This window comes from Myotis lucifugus, unplaced genomic scaffold (genome assembly GCF_000147115.1).
Source record: "Myotis lucifugus unplaced genomic scaffold, Myoluc2.0 scaffold_2, whole genome shotgun sequence".
Taxonomy (NCBI): Eukaryota; Metazoa; Chordata; class Mammalia; order Chiroptera; family Vespertilionidae; genus Myotis; species Myotis lucifugus.
The window spans coordinates 27,833,439-27,854,730 of NW_005871050.1; the positions used below are offsets into that span (position 1 = coordinate 27,833,439).

The following is a 21,292-nucleotide window of genomic DNA, read 5'->3' on the forward strand; positions in this document are numbered from 1 at the left end:
GCTCTAGCTAAACTGTGAGGTCCTTGATTGTAAGACACATACCTTATTAATCGAGACGCAGGGAGGCAGGAAAGAAGGAAGGGAGGGAGGGAGGAAAGGAGGAAGGAAGGAAGGAAGGAAGGAAGGAAGGAAGGAAGGAAGGAAGGAAGGAAGGAAGCCAAGTGTCAACATCACTGGAAAGAGGATTCAAAAGGAAGAGAGGTTCAAGTATAAATCCTAGGAGTCTCTACATCTGCTGTATGACTGTACCTCTGGAAAGGTAAAATGGGATTGTGGAAGATCCAGAGAGAAACAGCAGAAATGGATCAAAGGACTGGGGGTAGAATGGGACCACAGAAAGGACAGATCAAACAGATGAAGCTTCTTCACTTTGAATAAAAAGAGCTGAAAGTGATATAAGGATGAAGGTGTATCCTGGGTTTGGAAAAATGTTTGGATCAGGGCAAATAAAAGGAAGAAAGCTCAGCTTCATAGGAAAGCAATGAAACTGGCCACCTGTATATTGTATGTATTAAAATCAAATATTCAAAGTAAGTTAGAAAAAAGGAATAGATGACATGATCCTAAGTGTTAAGTGATCTTTGAGAGGTATAGCAAGATATCCTTTATGGAGGCTTGCCATTGACTGGTCCAATTTGAAAATTCCAAGCCCTCAAATCTATGATTAGTAACTAAGCACTTTTGAACTGGAAGGTTGAGGTTTAGAGGCATCCAGACACTGCCAGTTACTAACTGGATTACCTTGGGCATATAACTTACCTACGTGAACTCCAGTTCTTTCAGTAAAATGAGAGTAACATATCCTGCCTCCTAGATAGGGTATTTGGAAGACTGAGAGAAGTAATGCTCACAGTACCTGGCTGAGTGTCTGGCACATAATTTGTGCTCCACAAATATTAGCTACTGTGACTGTACGTATGAGTGTTCTTATTACTATTATTATCAGGGGCATATCTTGACAAATTAGTTAAGAACTGGAAAGTTTGTGAGCTCCATGTTTGACATAGATTGCTACAGTTTCACGTTGATTTACCAACAGCGCAACAAAGGAAATTTAGTCTAGTACTATCAATGAGGCTGTTGTTTTATTTATTAAATAGTAATTCCTACTTTCTAGAGATTTTGTGAAGGTTAAACAAATTTATTTTTATAAACATTTTAGGGCAGTGTGTGGCACATATTAAGTATTGTGTAAACAATAGATACGTATTAGGATGATAATGCATCATATTAACCTTTAAAGCAACAAATCTCCAGAGAAACAGGAAGGACTAACCAGGACTAATTAATTTACTTGATTGGCAGCCCCAGGATACTTGACTTAAGGAGAAACTGTTGTATGATCAACTCACGTGAAATAGTCAGATCGATTTCACAGGAGCTATTGCCGAGGTTGTTGATTGCGGTGCACTTGTAATGACCTTGTTCAAAATTGGTCAGATTTCCAATAACCAAAGTCCCGATGGCTGGGTCTGTCAAAACCAGGAAAGAGACTTTTGAAATCTCTTATGTGGGTAGAGATGTCAATGTAGCAGATCATTCAATGCCAACCCACTCCCTCACATTAGTTTCCCTTTCTTGAGGTGTGCAGGGTCCAACTAGACCCCTTAAGACTATTCCAAAGGTAGCCCCATCCCACCACCTCTGAGCCAAAACCAGGTTTGACTTCTAGAAGTTGGGGATAAGACCAGATCACAATCATCTCTTTTCACACCCCCCTCCCAGAAAAATAGAAGATTGATCTGGAAGATGAACAGTCAGCCACACACACAAGCTATCAGCTACCACAGAGACCATACCTTGCCAGGGGCTTCTGAGGTATATACTTACTGAAGCTTTCTTTCACTGGGATAATGTCTTTTCCTTCAAGTTTATACCAGTGGTACACAGGGGAAGGCATTCCAAGCACCGAATGGCAAGAAAGAGAGATTGGTCGGCCGGTTTCTGCTATTCCTTGAATGCTGCAAAAGGGCTTAGAAGGTTTGACTGTAAAATAATGACAAAGAGTAAAAATCCTGTTGAATGAATGACAGTCTATAACAATTACAGTCACTTCCTCATTTTCATTTTGTGAAATGTCCGCTGCTTTTTTTTTTTTAATCTTTAAAACTTATTTTGACAGTTTTCTATTTGTACCACCAGGTGGGAGTAGAGCACCTCAGATGCAAGAACCTTTCAGTCACCAGGCCATTAAGATTCTAATAGCAAGTCTTCCATCTGCCTCTTTCCCAGATCTATAACCAGGAATTTCCACTTTGTGTGTTAAAATATGGCTTTATTAAAACAACCAAATGTAAGCAAACACTGAACAACTAGGAGTATAGTTTATACTCTTGAAGCACAGTTTCAAAGGAAAATATAATCCTTAAATACTTTGAGATAACCTATTTTTTTTAATTATTATATTAATGCCATATTTTTATTTTTCCTTTTACTTATGAGTTACTTTTGGAATTTATTTTTCCGGGGTGCACAAAATGGTTGGAGGGTTTGAATTTGCCTGTGTCACTCATTGGTAGGGGAAGCCCATTTTTTTTGGGGGGGGGGTGCTACAGAGTGTTGAAATCTTTATTCATTTTTTACTCCACAAGCAAATACAGTGGGGCCTTGACTTATGAGTTTAATTGTTCCGAGACCGAGCTCATTAAGGAGCTCATTAACTCAAATTACTCTATCAACTCAATGCAAAAAATCGGCCGAGAGACAGCTGGTATCTCAAAAAACTCGTTAGTCGGAACACTCGTAAGTCAAGGCCCCACTGTACTTGAGGGCCTTCTGACACAGTTCTGAAGTGGGGTGGGGAGAGTAGTGAAAGAGGGCTTTGTATTTCATGTATTTTGTACTGAGAGCAGGAGGACCACAGGAGGAATTTAAGTAGGGGAGGGATGATGGTCATTTTAAAATTTTACCTGAATCACTCTTACTCTTGGGTGCCTGAACCAAGGGAGAGGAGGAGACAAATTCAAGAGGTACTACAAGTCAACAGGATTTGGTGACCAAGTGGATATGGGGCACGAGGAAGAAGGTGATGTCTCCCAGATTTCTGATTTGAACATCTGAGTACATGAGCTTGCCATCATCCCCTGAGATAAAGAATACAGGAGGAGGCACAAGTTTTCAGGCAAAGAGTGGGAAGGAGGGAGAGTGAGAATGAGGTCAGTTTGGGACATACTGAATTTTAGCTGCTTATAAAACACCTCAATGGAGAAGTCCTGTGGGAAATTGAAAATCTGAATCTCCTCACTCATCTTACAGCTCACAGTTTTTTCTAACCTTAGTCTGACAGAAAGTTAAGTGCCTGAATGTGGAAACTTTCCAACTCATCTTCCTTATCTTAAGTTGGATTTAAAGTCCTCCAAAGACGTAGGTTCTCTAACTTAGGCTAGTCAGACCTTAATACTCCAGACCTCCCAGATTTCTGCTCTTGCTTGATAGCTAGCAGTTAAGAACAGAGCTCTGGATCGACACAGAATACTGGCTCTGCAACTTTACCCTAGATGTGTTTAGGCAAGTAACCTAACATAGCCAAACCTTAGTTGACTCATCTGCAAAATGTGAACAGGTGATTATCTGAGCTCTGGCTAATCCAAATATATTGTATTTATATTAATGAAGCCATGTTTATAGAGCCTTGCACAGAGAATTGCTGTTGGCCACGAGCAGAACTAATTCCCGTAGCTGCACTTTATAGCTTGCTACTGAAGTTAATCTTCCAATCTTAGATTCTAACCTACTGTACACATGAGCAAGTAAACAGATAGATATACTTGTAGCCCTTTGAAACACTTCACCATCCCTATCTTTAAACAGTTGTCTTTTTAACTAAGAGAAGTATTTTTTTTCTCTTTACCTCTCCATTCTCTCTTCCTTTCCACTGATTTTCTCAGATGGGGACAATTCATTGGCTATGCCTACCCTAAACAAGACTATTTAACCAGAAGTCCATTGCAACTATCATTAGATTTAGATACTGAATTTTTTAAAACATGGATAGTTTATAGCCTTTACAGCAGAATACAGCAATTCGAAAAGAAAATTAAATGGGGTATTTTATCACAGTCAGGTACCAGGACTTGCATTAAATGATGGCCAAAAACCTCAATGAATTTTATTCACTTCTTGAGTCCAGAATCAAATCTAGATAGGCATTGTATTTATATTTTGCTGGACACATGTTCTCCTTTTATTTTTTATTAATTAAACACTTAGTGAATCATTTTGAACCATGTCCCAAACCTATATATTTTCTAAAACTACTGCATCACTATTGAATTGGCACTTCATCAGTTAAAGCCCACAATTTACTGCCAAAGCCATTGACCTACCATTTAACTTTATTGCTTTCAACAGAATTGGGGTGGGAGGAAGAGGCTCACCTCAGAAAACAAAAGAAAATGCTTCAGCAATGTTTCAAACCTTCTCTAAATATATCATTTTCTTTTATATGCCAAATTGCATAAGGAAGATGATTCTTATTCCAAATGCATACAAGATAATTATTCAAACTTCTGCTGGATATTTTTCAGCGATTCATTTTTCAAGGCTATCATATCTAATGGAGTTCTCCTAAATGAATGGTGTCCAAACCACCTGGGCCTTTGCTCATTGCTGTTTTCTTCACCTAAACTGTGTCCTGCTACCTCAGCCCCTTTTCTACCTTACACACTCTTACACATCCTTCAATATTCAGTGCAAAAGTCACCTTCTCCAGGAAACCTTCTTCATTTCCCCAGACAGCTTTTAGTCCTTTCCCCTCTGTCTCCCAGATCTCCTCTCCTACCTTCACTGTTTTTAAGTTATATATCTGCCTCCCTCACTAGATTCTGAGCTTTTGGAGGGCTCAGACCCTATCTTTTACATCTTTCCATCACCATTGCCTAGCACAGTAACTGGACATGTGCTCAGGGTTTATTGAATGAATTTATGCATGAACAAGTAAATGCATGGGATCAATCAATGTCCATCACTGGGTAATAAAATGACTCTAAAAGATGCATTGCTAGGAAGATTGATCTTTAAGGAAATATTGGCACTTCTTTCCACCATTGGACTGCCCCCACCATGCCCCGCCCCTCAGTCAGGATAATCAGAACAGGCACTCATATACAATGGAATTTGGGAACTGTAAAGAGCTGCTTCAATTTTTAGAAAAAATTATCAATTTCAAAATTTTCAAAAGCATTAACTTGTAGAATGCTTTTGTTTTGAGCCCAATTAATAAAAATAGAATTTTTGAGAGTTCCCAAATAAACAAAGAAATCCACAGACCCTTTGCCTCTTAAGTTTTCTGGATCCCAGATGCTTATGGAAAAGTCATGACACAGTCATCGCAGGAACAACTAACCCAAATACTCATGGGAAAGAACAACTCAGAGAGAAAATGACCCTCAGCTTCTTATGGAAGTTGATTAGGGATTCTCTGAACTTTAAATTTAAGAATATTAACCTTTCTGCATAACTATCTCAGGACTATTTCCAAGATCAGTGATAAAAATGTTTGGCTTCTTCGTCTGTTCCTGGTCAGAAGGACAACCCAGAGCCAGGGAGCAACAGAAACCCATTAGAGGACTAATCCATCAAATTCAGTGAACATGGACAGTATATAATTTAATCCTAATAGTAAACTTGTAAAGACAGGGTAGGAGTCATAACTCCATGTCAAAATGGCCAGAGCAAGGTGGACTGACCTGCTTGATGCCACAGAGTAGCCAAGTAAGAGCTAGAACCTAGGTCTTCTGACTCAGAGCCTGAGGTGCTATCATCTATATCAGACCATTTAGTTTCCATGTAAATGACTAATCTTCCAAACTAGAGCATCAACTTTACCAGGAAAGGGATTGTGTATACTTATCTTGTCTTTTCTTGTACCCCGATGCCTAGAACAGGGCTCAGCAAAATAAAAACAGGATTGAGCTACACCACTCTTAAAAATCAGTGCTTGATTACCAGGTGTGTAGATGCAGTAGCAAACCTCACAGTAAGTACATGGTGCATTTCTAGCATCACTTGAATGGCAAGCTCAGACAACTCTGGACATTTCCCCTAGGTGTTCACCTTGTTACTGATTGCTGCTTTTTCAAGCTACTCAATTATCAAGTCACTGGTTTGATCTAGCTCTTCCTTTCCTGTAATGGATGTACTCAGCTTGAAAAGAACAATAACTAGATCAGCTCTATTTGGGGTTACTTAGAAGTGGGAAATCCCTTAGTTAAAATTATTAGTTGGTCAGGGTTTACAACCCTTTCATCCCTCCCTTCAGTACATCTGAAGGTCTGCACACAAGACCTGCTAGGCTGAAAGACAGGAGCAAAACTCCCATTGTCTTCTCAAACAGAGGTTGAAAGGAGCCCTAGAAATCTCTAAAGTTATGAATTTCCCAAAAGCAATAACCATGCCTCCAATGCTGTAAACCTTATTGTTCCTAGCACAAAGCAAGCACTCAATAAATACTGCATAAATGAATCACTCCAAATTCATTTGAAGAATGGATATGACTTGTCCAGTGTCACATAATGCTTATTTGTATATATAAATAAAGTCATTCTTAACTCTGGCTTAACATGTGGCTCTTTTTCTAAATGGTGTTAACATTTAAATTTTTTGTTAAAGTATAGTTAGCATACAATAGTATATTAGTTTCAGGTATATAAAAATGATTTGATATGTATATACCTTATGATGTGATCACTACACTTAGTGTTGTAACCAGCTGTCACCATGCCAAGTTATTACAATACTAGAGGCCTGGTGCATGAAATTCATACATGGGGGGGAGGAGGGGCCCTCAGCCTGGCCTGCGCACTAGGGGGATTTCCGCACGGATCAGGCCTAAACCAGCAGTCGGACATCCCTCTCACAATCCGGGATGCTGCATGCACCAGTGACCAAACTTTTCATACAGGTGAAAGGCATCTTGCTGTTGTATGGGCAGCTACATTTTTTTGCCTTGATTATAAAAAGTAGTACATAACATGATCCTTCTGAGGCAGTAGTACCATTTTCCCCATCTTATGGGTGGACAAACTAAAGCAGAGGGAAGTTAAGTAATTGGCTTTGTCACACAGTTATAAGTGTCAGAATCAGGGCTGACCACAAAATGTGCAAGCCAGAGTCCATGCATGTCATCGCTGCATCATCCTGTTTTTTCAGTGTTAGAGTAGCCTTGCCAGGTTTTAATTTTTAAAGCTAAGAGACTGTTCCCAATATATAGATAGGGTAGGGTCCCTAGGCCTGGCTGGTGGTCAGGGCCGATCTGTGGGGCAACAGGCAGGTGGGGCGATCGGGGAGCCCCTGCTGGCACCCGCCTTGGCTGGCAGCCTGGCACCGCCCACTTTCCGTCCCTGTCCCCCAATCGCTGCCACAGGTCACCTCCTGACCAGGGGCAGCTCCTACATTGAGTGTCTGCCCCCTGGTGGACAGTGTGGGTCACAGCAACCTGTAGTTCTGCCGGTCGTTCCACTCTTCAGTTGATTTGCATAGGGTTATTGACTATATTCCCTGTGCTGTACACTACATATCCATAGTTTCTTCATTTTATAACTGGAATTTTGTACCTCTTATTCCACATTCACCTTTTTCACACACACACCCTCCTCTCTGGCAAACAAGAGTTTCTCTGTACCTATGGGTCTATTCTCGTTTTGGTCCATCAATAGATGAATTAAAGAAGATGTGGTATTTATATACACAGTGGAATATTACTCAGCAATAAAAAAGAATGAAATCTTGCCATTTGCAACAACATGGATGGACCTAGAGCAGTGGTTCTCAACCTGTGGGTCGCGACCCCTTTGGTGGTCGAACAACCCTTTCACAGGGGTCGCCCAAGACCATCCTGCATATCAGATATTTACATTACGATTCATAACAGTAGCAACATTACAGTTATGAAGTAGCAACGAAAATAATTTTATGGTTGGGTCACAACATGAGGAACTGTATTTAAAGGGCCAGAAGGTTGAGAACCACTGACTTATGCTAGGTGGAATAAGTCAGACAGAGAGAGTCAAATACCATATGATTTCACTTATATGTGGAATCTAGAAAAACAATCCAAATAGTGTTAACATATTTTAAAAGGGAACCTCCTGCCTTTATTTAAAACTAGTGGCCTGGTGCATGAAATTTGTGCATGGGGGCGGGGCATCCCTCAGCCTGGCCTGCAACCTCTCCAATCTGGCCCCTCGGGGGATGTCAGACTGCTGGTTTAGGCCCGATCCCGCACCGGCAGTCGGACATCCCTCTCGCAATTTGGGACTGCTGGCTCCTAACTGCTCACCTTCCTGCCTGCCTGATCGCCCCTAACCACTCTGCCTGCCAGCCTGATCACCCCCAACTGCCAGCCTGATTGCCCCCAACTGCCCCTCCCCTGCCGGCCTGTGGGCGCTGGAGAAATGCTGGAGAACAGAAATTAGAAATTGGGAGCCATTTATTTTCATTACAGTTCGGCCTTTAGTGACTGACTTCTGGGGAGGCCCTCCTTCTCTCTGGACCTCAGTTGCCCCAACTGTAAAATGGGGACTTGGATAACTGGATTCCTAGACCCCTTTCACAATGACAACTGGGATCCCGTGAAAGCTCTAAGCAGCTGGGTGTGGCCCCGCCCCCTGGGCACCCAGAAAGGGTCACACAGGGAAGGGCTTTAACCTCACCCAGACCTTGGTGGGGTTAAAGCCTTGAAAAACTCAGTCTGAAAAACTCAGTCTCCTTTCAATGGCGTGTACCCCGTGATTGCACTGCAGCTGGCACTTCCGTACCACGGGCCCTTCCGCCCGGGCAGGGCACACACTCTACACCCTGCGCCCATGCTGCTGCCATCCCAGAGGTGCTCATGCCTGGGGAGTCTAGGGGTTCCCGAGGGTGGAGGGTGGGGGGAAGGAAGGAAGGAAGGAGGATTTGCAACAATACCTCTGGGAGGAGGCAGCTGGGGCAGCAGTGGTGGCGGCGGCAGCTGGAGGCGAAGGCTAAGGCATAGGAGGAGGTGCCCAGGCACTCCCCCTCCCATTGTCCCCAGCCCCATACAGGCCCGGCCCCATGCCCCACAGCATGTCCCGTGCCCCGGACCGTGCAACCAGCCCTTACCTTGCAGCACCCAGCTGTCCTGCTTGCTAAAGCTACTTATCCCAGGAAAGCTCGCGCAGTGCCAGGGAGCGAACCCACAGTCAAAAAGTGAAACTTTGGCAGGGCTGGAGCAACTGCTGGCTGGTGCCTTTCCCCCTCCTTCCTTCCCACCATCCCCACTCTCCCCTTCGGTCTCCCATGCGGTGCCCTGAGAGCTGGAAGCTGACGTCAGGGGCCTGAATTCCTGACTTTGCCTGCACGCATTTGTCCATGTAAGGTATGGGAAGACGGGTGCCCAGGAGCTGCACAGTGCTGCCTGCTGGGGGAGGGGGCACCTGCAACAGGCAGGGGCTGTGCCAAAAGGTGGACACACAGTGGACAATTTATTCCCTGGAAATGAGAGGAGGGGAACTAGGGATGCAGGGTGTGTCCACTGGCTCCAGCCCCAGCAGCCCAGTGCCGCAGCCTCTGTGGGGCTGGGGCTGGGGTCCGGACCCCCCTGCGGGCTTGTGTGTCCACCAGCTCTGTGGCTCTGGCTGGCGCCACCATCTTTGTGGCTATGGGTGCCGCCATCTTTGTCACAAAGTGACAGTTAATTTGCATATTACTATTTTATTAGATAGGATAACTAGAGGCCTGGTGCATGAAATTGGTGCACAGGTAGGGTCCCTAGGCCTGGGTTAGCGATCAGGGCCAATCTGTGGGGCAACTGGTGGGACGATCGGGGGACCCCCACTGACACCTCCCTTGGCCAGCCTGGGGCCTGTGGGCTGGGGGCATCTCCTGCATTGAGCATCTGCCTCCTGGTGGTCAGTGTGCATCATAGTGACCAGTTGTTCTGCCAGTCATTCCGCCATTCGGTTGGTTTGCATATTAGGCTTTTATTATATAGGATGGTTTAATGGTGGAAATTGTGGCTGGCTTAGGAGAGATAATAAATTGGCAGCTGTCTCCCCCGGGTAGGACTGGCTGTAATTGGAGGTCCCCAATTAAAGAGCTGCTAATGATCATTTAGTGGGACTATGCATTGTCCCATCTGTCCTCATTTTATCCTTCAGAAATAGGAATCCTTGGAGGTTGGGTCATCTACTGCTATCTGTCATTTTGGCAGCCCTTTTGGTTTGGCAATTGTTTCAACATGTTTTATGAGTGATTTCTCACTGTTTCTATACAGGTTGGGTTAGGGGATGTGTCTCTAGTTCCCTGATAATCAAAGGAGCAGGGAGGACATTTCTCCTTGGGACTTAAATGGCACTATAATCCATGCCCCGGCTTATTGAAGTCCTAAGTTTCTCCAAGAAAACCCATAAAAATTTGTCCATACCTAACACATTGACTGTGAGAATGCCTTGATTGCTGCCACTAAAATCTGGGGGGTTGTTAACATCGCAGGTGTAGATGCCACTATCTTCTGGTTGCATATGCAAAATAGTGATGGATGCATTATCTGGCTCCTTGGACGCAACAATTCGATCTTTAAATTGCCCGATGGATGCAGCTTGTCCACCTTCATAATAGTAAACCTAGGACCAAAAAATGAGAAAAATGAGAACTGAAGAATGTTCAGGGCTAGGATAAACTACCTGGGAGCTCCTTCTATCCAAGGTTATCTTCTTTGATATACAGCAGCATTTTACCCCCATCAGGGAACAGGTCCCTGTGGCAAAGGTTTTTCAACTCAGTGGAATATGTCAGCTTCCTCACAGCTTTGCACAAGCCATTACTTCATTTGTGCTCAAAGCAGCTTTGTGATATCATCATAGCAACAAGGTATGATGGTCTTACATACAGTAGTCAGCTGGAGCTAATGGGATTCAACTCTTAAGCTTAAGTTAAGAGATCAAGATACTCACCTGATGAGTCTACTTGGATGAAACTCATTTTATAGGACACAAATGCATCAGGGGAAATCCAAAACCAGCACACACACCCCTCGCATATACACACACACCCCTCTCATATACACACACACTTTATAAGGTTCTTAAAAATTGAGTTTATATTACTCAGTGGGACTATCTGGAATATCTGGTTTCCCTGAAAGTTAGAATATTCATGCTCCTTTCAAACACACACACTCCTTTGGATAAGCAAACTTGGGTTCACCATGTTAGAATAACATTTCAGAGGAGAAAGGCTTCTGAGAAATCATCTGGTCCCATTTCCTCATAATGGTGGTATGGGGGTGGAACAATATAACCCAGAAAAGGGTCTAGAAAGTGCTTAGTCAATGGAGCTACTACCTTTCTCCCCATGTGTCAGGAAGCAGAACTGGAATTATCTTTTCAATAAGGACATTCAAATCCAGAGAAATTAAATAACTCATCTAAAGCCATAGGATTTTTATTATTATAATTTAGAATACTTAAGAAAGATCTGGATTCTAGTCCCATCTTTATTTAAGAACATGGATATTTAGATCATAATGGCAAGTGTGGAGCAGCATGGTGAAGTGGAAAGAGGCCTGGATTTTAGCTACAGCTCTGCCTCTGACTAACTGTGACAATATCAGGGGAGGTGGCTTCTGGTCATGTCTCCATGGAAACCTCCTTTGTGATAAGTAACAAAATTATTTAATCTTTCCAACATTTAGTTTCCACATCTGAATGAGGAACCAGAGCAATATTCTCCTAAGTGTGATATGTATTCCCCAAGTATAGGCACATAAGTTGATTTTAGGTATTATATAAATGAAAATTTATTAGAAAGAGACATATATAGCACATTAAATCTGTGAGTTCATGAATATTATTGCTTAGGGATGAATCTAAGACAGATATTTTTAATATTTTAAGAAACCAAGTTAGTATAGAAAACATTAAATAATACTGCTTGTGCACCCAAATATGACAAAAATCATAAAGACAAGACATGACTGACTGAAACTTTGGAATCACTGATCCCTGGGCTCTCATAATACACAGTCTATGTACATACTTTGTTAGTTTCATACAAATGTGTGTAATTGAAATATATATTATTCAATAAATGGTTACTGCCTTAGTCCAGTGGAACTAATTAATATTTTCATAAAATCTACTTGAAGAGCTTTATGGTTTATTTAATTCACTCTCCTCGCTTTATAGTAGAAACTGAAGCACAGAGAAATTTATAGTTTGGACAGTTCTAGAACCCAGTTTTTCTAATTTCTTGTGCAATGCTCCTACCTTAATAGGCTAATGAGAGCGGGAAGGTGATCAGCGAGCTGAAAGATGTTGTCTAGATAAATTCAAAAGCACTGTCCTTCAAGCAGAAAGTCAATATATTTTTAAACTAAGGCAGAAAGGTAGCTTTTGAGGAAAAATTCAAAGGAAAAAGCATATTTAAAAAGATAACAACTTGTCTCTCTCCTCTGGTTCTCTAATATCACCTAGCTTTCTTTTCCTGTCCTAAATGAGTCACTTATAATTCAATTCATCCATTCATACCTACTGAAATTACTAACTTTTGCCCCAGAGGAGTTCTGTTTTACTGACAAACCAGAAAGCCAGTGTTAAGGTACTCAAGTGGGCCAAGAGGAAGTTCAACTCCTCACATGTCTATTACCTTCATTTGTGTTGACACCCAAGATATCTAGCTTTTCATTTCACTAGCCAGTATTGGGCTTATTTACTTTCCAATTAACAATTTGAGATCCTGTGGATTCTTACCTGGGACACAGCCTGCAGTCCATCAAGGAAGCCCATTACAACTTCAACATCTGGCCTATTCCCCTGCTCCCAGGAAGACTGGGGGTAGGACAGCCTATTTTATATTGAGGTTTGAAGACACCACAATGAGATAAGACATCAGTTTTGCCTGTGACCCACAGTAAGTCTCAGAGGATCTAGGTGAAAGAGCTTTGTTTCTGCAGAGATCAGGGGGCGAAGAGAGTGTGTTTTATGCCAAGACTAGGACACAAAAGTAAGTCACTGTAAAATTCTCACAGTTGGACATGAGTCAATGTGAAATGATCAAATCATCATGAGGCCCTGAACTTGTAACTTCCCTATGAAAAGGACCTTCCCCAACCCTAGCTCCTCACACTGTAGCTTATATTTTTGCCCTCTCACAAATAATACTAAAGGGTGTCATGGACAGGATGGGGTAAGTAGAGAGAATAATGGAGATTTAAAAGGGAAAGGACTTGGCCTCGGGATGCTGTGAAAAAAGGAACGTGCCCAGGGCTAGCAAGTGGCCAGACACATAGATAGATGGACTTTCTGTTAGGGGAAGTCCACACTGTCACACTGTCCTTATAAAGAAAAAAAAATGTTTTCCTAAACCTGCTTATCTAATCATGCAGGAAGGACTGCAACTTGATACCATTTTCCACAAAAGAATAATTCTTTTACAAATCAAAGCTGAACAATGATCAAGGCCTGGCCATGACCCTGTGAGGCTTATACACTTTTCAAAGAAAATATATGGTCAATTTAGAGATCAAAGCAATTGAGGTCCAGGAAAAGCCATGGATGTTCAATAAGCTACATCCTTGGTGGGGAGGGATGGCTCCTTAAGTGGTGCTTGTTAATTTTATGCCCACTTGCCCTTTGTGGTTGTGTTTATGGCAGACTTTCCTACTTCCCCCCAGGGCCCTCTCTGCCTGTCCATTAGTGATGCTAGAGGCTGAATGTGGAATCATAATAGCATATTTGTTTGGTCATATTTATATGACCCCTGAGAGATCACTTAATCATGGCTTCTAAGGTTGAGGAACTGTAAGGAGCCAGATGGATATAAGAAATATGGTAAATGTCTGGGAGGGGCTGGTGGATGGTGGTAAGATCAGAGAAAATAGTGGGGCCTGTGGTGAAGTGGAGATCCAATACAAACAATGCTTTCAAAGTGTGGAAACAAACAAAATACTGGGCTGGCCATCCAATATGCATCCACTGGCCAAATCAGGCCCCAAGTCCTCCAGTTTGCAACCTCTGATTCATTCTCCTATTTTACAGAAAAGGACACTGAAACCCCTCCAGGAAGTAATTTTCCCAAGGTCACACAATTTATAGTCAGACATGGAATTCAGACCTCCCAATTCTCACTGAACATATTGAAATGGAACTTATAGTCCTGACTTAGGCCAGGAAGATGATTTACAGGCAACCTTCTCCTATTGGGGCCATTCCATCTCCTACTCCAACCTGACTCTTCTTTTGCCAATTGACGCTATTTATTGGCATGATGCTTCTTCCCAAGCTCAGTAGGTTCACCACACATTGCCTTCAACGTCTGCCAGCTGCAATAACTACCTTTCCCCTTCTACTATGCCAAGTTCTTATTCACATGAAGCCACGCAGCTAGGAGCCAGATTTGTCCAAAAAAATATTCTTTTCTCAGCTTTGTGATGCTGCTCTCTAACTAAGGGTTGGAATATAAACAAGAGGGTTGAAAGAATTCAGTCTACTTTCTGTTTGAGTCTAAGTTGCAGTTAATAAATGTGTTTAGCCTCCAGAGCTGATTTTGTGGATTCCTTTTGGAAATGTGGAAGCATTAGAAGTCCACAGCAAACCATCCCTTCCAGCCTCTTGCTTTCCTGCACTGTTCATAACGGGGTGAGCCACAGAAGGGGGGGTGAGTATTGGGAAGCAATGGTCTCAAGCCCATAATTTTCTCTGGACTGTACTAGGGGAACTGGGATTGCACATAGAAGAAATGCTACACCAAAAGGAAGACTTTCTTTCCCACACCTTTCCCTTCCCAGCCTGCAATTTGCCTGAAATACCTAGTATTTAAATAGCTTTTGGGGAGTGGAGACTGCTTAAATTATTTTCTTTGGAAAATAACAAAATAAATTGCTACCAGTCCATAACACCTTAACATTCGATTAATTTATCAAACTTAGCAAGAATAGACACCTGAGGGAATGGGACACAGAATAGGTAACCTTTGATGGGAGAGGGCAGTGGGAAGGGAAGAACTTAGAGAGCTTTTCAATGAGTGTTACACTGGCATTTTGGACAGACAACTCTTTCATGTGAGTCTATTCTATGTATTTCAAGACATTTAGCATCTCTGGCCACCAAATGCCAGTATTGGCTCTCATTTATAACAAAACACTTGGAGTGCGGGAAACGAGTTAAGTCGGCTCGCGTGAATTGCGCGTACTCCGCGGGAGCCGTCTTTAACTCGGTTCATATAGATTTGCGGTGGAGTGCGGGAAACGTGTAAACTCGGGCCGATTGTAACTGCGTATTACCAAATATTTGTTTGTAATCCACCCTTTTGGTGGATGGAACAAAACCAAAAGACAGAGCCATCTTATATTTTGGCGGGAAATTCACCCGCACTCCAAGTGTTAAACCAACATCCTTCCCCCCTCATTTTAAAATGTCCCCGAGGAGATGGGACACCTCTACTCTGCCAACATTTGGAAAACATTTTATATAATCCTATCTGTAGAGGACAGGGTAGGTTGGGAGAATCTAGCAGCCAGAGAATATGAAGACACTAGGTTCTGGAAAGAAATTGTCAACAATCTATGTGTGTTGGGGAGATGAGGATGTCAAAGGGTTTCTTCCACTATGGATATTTTAGAAAAGTAAGTACTGTCTGAAAGACCCATGCTAAGTAGGATCAAAGCCTGTTCTGTTCATAGGCAGTTGAGGTCTCGGAAATTTTCCAGTGACTGGTTGGATGGAAGAGGAGGCCACTGTTGTGATTAGAGGGGCACCAGACCACCTGAAACTTCCATGTTAGTCTGCCTGTCCCAGGACCTAGAGTCTTCGGATAAGAGTTCCTACTGAGGAAGTGATCAACTGAAGCTGTCCATGTCTTCCAAGAAGAGGGATTTTCTAAGAGGAGGACCATACTAATGAATATCCTGGCCTCCCTGGTCAGAAGACTTGTGGGATACTTCTGTAGACCCTATTCAGCAAAGGAATCCCTTAGAGGAGATAGTCAGTAAGAGATAACATCCTCCCCTGGGTATTGAGAAACACTAGGCCTTTAAAATACAATGATCTTGGTGGTGGGAGAATATGAGCCTATGGCAAGAGTTGGCCACTGCCCTGCTCAATAGGGCAGCAATAAGGCCCTGACATTTTGGAGGAGGCTGAAAAGAACTCCAGACATTGGTATGAGAGGCAAACTCAAGGCTGTCTCAGTTTTGTCCAGGGATTTGTGCTGATCTGGATTGTTACCAAACTCAGACCCTCCCTTCTCACTCCTGAAAGCCAGTACCATTGCTTTGGAGACTCCAAACAATGAAGGGGTCCAGTAGTACACCAATAGGTATTCTTACCTGAGAGGTCCAGCTACATCTTCCCCGAGCGTCTCTTGCATGGGCCATTTTTAGACACTGACTGACTGCCTTTTCCTCCATACCCTCAGTATTGAGGCACGGGCTGTGCTGTGTTTGAGCAGAAATGGGTGGATCTGAGAGCCGAATGGTATACAGGCACATCAACCCAGGAATTGAATTGAATCACTCAGTGGTCAGTCTGGCAACATCTTACTCCCATAAATCACAGAATTGTCTAATAGCATATCAGTCTCCTTTTATCACCCCCCCAAAAAAGTCCTACCAGCCATTCCTATACTAACATACAACATGCTCTACAGAATTCTGAATGCATGGAAGTGCTCAAAGAGGAAACATAGGAAATAGAAACCAAATTTTATTTTGGAAAAATACATCTCAAAGGAAGATATCTGCAACCTCTTTGTTGAGCAAGTCTCTGTTCAAGGATAAGGAGCAGGCAGAGAGGGGACTTAACCCCTCTCTTTAGCCACAGGCATCTGGAAGACAGCAAAACTGGAAACCAATTCTGGGCCAGGATACCCCCAAGAGTTCTGCCCCAGCTGTCCAGCTATACTAAGTGTATCTTGTTGGGCTGCGTTTTCTAGTGCCCATGACCCAGGGATATGGATGGAATAAGGATTTTGCAAAATCACCATTTTGTGAGTAGTGTTGTTGATAATAATCTACATTCACTTAATGGTTACTATGTGGAAAGCTTCCTAGTGCTTCACAAACATTATCTCATTAAATCTTGCAGCATTATTCACAGTGGCCAGGACATGGAGACAACCAGTGTCCTGCGATAGAGGAATGGCTAAAGAAGATGTGGTACATATACACAATGGAGTACTACTCAGCTATAAGAAAAGACTAAATACTGCCATTTGCTACAACATGAATAGACTATGAGAATATTATGCTAAGTGAAATAAGTCAGAAAAAGCTAAGAACCATATTATTTCACTCATATATTGGATATAAAACTGAAAATGGTGGACATAAACATCAGTGTGGTGGTTGCCAGAGGGAAGGGGGTAGGGGTGTGGGGAGTTAAGGGCACCTAATATATAGTGATGGAAAATGATTTGACTTTGGGTGGTGAGCACACAGTGCAAAATACAGATCTTGTATCATAGAAATCTACACCTGAAAACTATATGATCTTATTAACCAATGTCACACCAATAAATTTAATAAAAACTTAAGCATTAAAAAAATCTTCACAGTAAACCTATGAGGTAGGTAAGTAACCCCATTTTACAGATAGGAAAACTGAACCTCTGAAAGGTCAAGTGACTTGTCTAAGGTCATCCAGCCAGCAAGTAAGTAGAAGAACAATGAGTAGAACTGACATCCATTAGGAGGTTTCCATTGGGGCTCCAAAACTACTCATCTGGAAAAGCAGAGAGAAGAATATGCCTGCAGTGTATGGAGGAAAATAGGAAAGAACTCAAGTTCTCTAGATGTAGAAACCTAAGAATATTTATAATGGGGCTCTTGCTGGGGCGAGGAGGCGGAAAAGAAAACCTGCCTTTTAGGGGGTGATTTTCACTGTCTCCAAGCCAAGAGCTGGCCCTGCTCTACTCTGTCTTCCATGTGGCCAAGGCACAAAAATAGGACAGGTCTCATGCTCTTCAAGAAATACTTAAAATGTTTTATGATCAAGCAGCATATTCTCATTGATCAAGTGGTTCAGTGCAGAAGAATTCCTTTGATTTGGACATCCTAAAAGAGTAGATTATTTAAATTACTTGCTCTGCCTGTACCAGACATTTTAAAGACTGAGGTAAACAGCAAGTAAATAAGCTACTTATAAATACTTATTTGTTAATAGATTTTCTTTCTAAAGTTGCTCTAAGACAGTGGTTCTCAACCTTGGCTGCACATTAGAATCACCTGGGAATCTTTTTAAAAATCCTGATTTCTGGGCCTCATCCTCCGGAAATTCTGTTTCTTTGTTATGGGGTGAGGCCACAACATTAGTAACAAAGAAACAGAATTTCCAGAGGATGAGGCCCAGAAATCAGGATTTTAAAAAGATTCCCAGGTGATTCTAATGTGCAGCCAAGGTTGAGAACCACTGGTCTAAGAGATGTCCTTAAGCTCAAGTCACACTCAGTTCAATACCTATACCTTCTTCCTCTGCATTTCTAGGTCTAGAAAAAACTCATTGTTGGTCACAAGATCCTGTGACCCTGCATCTCCAAGCTCCTCACCAGCCATATAATTCAACCAAGAGGTGACCTTGTAAATTCTAGTGTCAGAAGAGGCGTACAGGAGAATTTGTGTTTTTAAAATCAGACTGGTATGGCCTGGCATCCAGACAATTGAGTACATCTTTATTTGAGGACCAAACATAAAAAAAAACACTTCAAAATATATTGTCAAGGCCTCTCTAAATTCAGCCCCTATTGGCAAAATGAGAAGGACTTTATACCTATAAAGAAAGAATATACTGAAAAGGCTAGTTAGGAATGTAAATTTTAAAAAGGAAAAAACATTGTGTGATTATTGTCACCTACAATTAAGAGAGTAGCCTTCTCTCTTAGTTGACTGCAACATGTGAGGTCTTAGGTCAGGACATTTTGGATGATGGAAACTGGTGGACTTACTGCTGCTGCTGCTGCTGATGTTGATAACAGTGTTTACAAGGGTGAAAACTTACAGAATTTATATTATTTTCAAGTATTTTACAGACATTATGTCAGTTGATTCCACATGCAACCTATAGACAACTATTACCGTTCTACCATATTTTAAGCAAGGCACAGAATGATTCAGATATATGTCTAAGGTAACCAGCACTGAGCAAAATTGTTGAACTTTGACTAGAGGATGAAATTGATGAAATCTCCTCTTGAATGATATTTTTTGCTAAACAAGTATTCAGGACCTCTGGTGAAGAGATAATTCAGCACCTCCAAAAGACTAGTAATGGCTGAAGCAACTCTGGTCCAGGTATAGCTTCTTCTTCATCTCTGCCCTGGGCCTCCTGCAGCCCACTCAGCCCCCTCTATATTTCTACTAATCAAAATCCTTCCTTTCCTTCAAGGCCCAACTCAACTACATCCAGTTATTCCAAACCACATTGATTTATTTCTTCTCTAAATTCCTTGTTTTGAATTATAAATTATTTTTAAAAATCTGATGAAAGCTATGGACCTTGTCTCTCAAGGAATATGTGTCGGCATAAGTGCTTGCACACTAATGCGCGCGCGCGCGCACACACACACACACACACATGCACACACTTTAATTATACAATTTTAATACTTGGGTTAATTTAAACATGCAATTACCCTTTAGGTCAGATGGAGAAAACCTTGGAAAAGGCAGCTTGCTGGTAGAATCATTCTCCTCATTTGATTTTCATATAGTACACCTTCTTCTGGCAACCTCTTCCCCCAGACTCTAACCTACCACCCGTATTCTCTAGCATCATGCTGCCTTTGATTACCAGAGTTCTTCACTACCTTGGCCCTTTTCCACCCATCTGGGATTCTCATTCTACCAGGACTCAGTCTGGCTCGATGAGCTAGCTCACTTGACAGGCAGATCCCAGATATTAAGTTTGACAGAGATCTACAGATCAATTAGGACATGAATTTGAATTAGAGTCTTCTGGAAATAACAGTGAGGACAATTTTGGTGGGTGGAAGAAAACCCTTTCAGAACTGTTTATTTCACCACTGAGAAGGACCATGCCTATCTACTCTAGAATACCTGATATACTCAATGTCGACTTAAACTGAATTATGATAACAAGCTATAACTGAATATGAAAAGGGGACAAAGGCCAAGCCACTTACATGATGGTATTCCCTAAACAGATAATTTCGAATTCTTTGTATCTGATATTCTATCACTGTTGTTACTGGTTTCCTATTCCTTCACACACTGACTTCAACAGTTTATGCTAGAACTACCAAAGGGGAATAGTTTAGGAATAAAGTTCTTACAGTAATTGGCCGTGACTCCTTCTTATTGGAGAGTGACCACTGGATGGAAAGATTGTCCCTGGAGGCCACAGTGCTGGTGTAGGTGCAGATGAGAGTGACATTATATCCAATAGTCACATTCACGACACGGTTTGGGATGGTCACTTGCACCACATTAACTTGACCTGAAAAGATAATCATCAAAAGGTAATGGTACACACTCATATTCTGATGATACTTATTAATCACAAAGCACTTTCAATGACATCTTATTTGAGGAATCCAAGGTGAAGAGGAGAAGGCAGAAGAAACCATATAGGAAAGCTGAGCAAGCAATTGGCATGGGGTAGGATAATTTTTAACATATTACTATAGGAAGATACTCAAATCCTATGTGATGGTGAGGTGATAGCTCTGAACTGGGAATTTTTTCTGTGTAAGGATGGCTTTGAATAGACGTTCTTAAAATGTTGTCTGGGGATCCACAAAGGTCCTTGAGTGTGGAGAACAACCAATCCAGTTTTCCCAGATCTGAGGGGTCCCTTGTATATGGGACTTTCCATTTCAAAACCAAGTAAGAAAAATAAATAAAACCAGGTAAGTCTCAAGCAAACCATATTGGTTTGCTAAGACGTTCAGTGCTTAAATCAGAAAAGTCCCAGGAAAACCAGGATGAGTTTGTTGTCCTAGACCATTTTGTTAGGCTAAAAGATCAAAATTATATTCATAATAATAATATGTTATTTTTCAGTCTCACCCTCTCATGAGTGTACAATGAAGTGTTCTAGAAGCTACATGATAGATAATGGTGCCATTGCTCTGGTAATTAATGGAATGCATGCTTGAGTATTTTTGTGTTTACCTTTTTTGTTTTGTTTGCTAATACATTAAATGTAGATTGAAATAACCCACAGAGCAAAAATATTTGGGGTCCCCAATAATTTTAATTGAAAATTGTATAGAATTAAATGCATATACATACACACAAGTACAAGTAAAAATGGAGAAATATAAATAAGATAGGTGGATTGTATCAATGTCAGTGTACTGGTTGTGATATTATACTATA

At 41.8% G+C, this 21,292-nt stretch overlaps 1 protein-coding gene across 2 annotated transcripts in view; it reads right to left on the reverse strand.

Annotated features, from left to right (window-relative positions):
• Nucleotides 1-20,426, reverse strand: part of VSIG1 (V-set and immunoglobulin domain containing 1) — a 24,989-nt gene extending 4,563 nt beyond the window's left edge. Inside the window, exons 1-5 of one of the 2 annotated variants that reach the window (XM_023756860.1) lie at nt 20,245-20,426; nt 16,286-16,393; nt 10,385-10,583; nt 1,831-1,986; nt 1,353-1,472 (exon numbers count right to left, since the gene is read on the reverse strand). In XM_023756860.1, coding sequence (XP_023612628.1) covers nt 1,353-1,472; nt 1,831-1,986; nt 10,385-10,583; nt 16,286-16,393; nt 20,245-20,424 — 763 coding nt within the window. In that variant the 5' untranslated portion in view covers nt 20,425-20,426. The remainder of the gene's footprint in view (nt 1-1,352; nt 1,473-1,830; nt 1,987-10,384; nt 10,584-16,285; nt 16,394-20,244) is intronic. The other variant, XM_023756866.1, reaches the window with a different exon arrangement.
• Between the last annotated feature and the right edge of the window lie 866 nt (nt 20,427-21,292).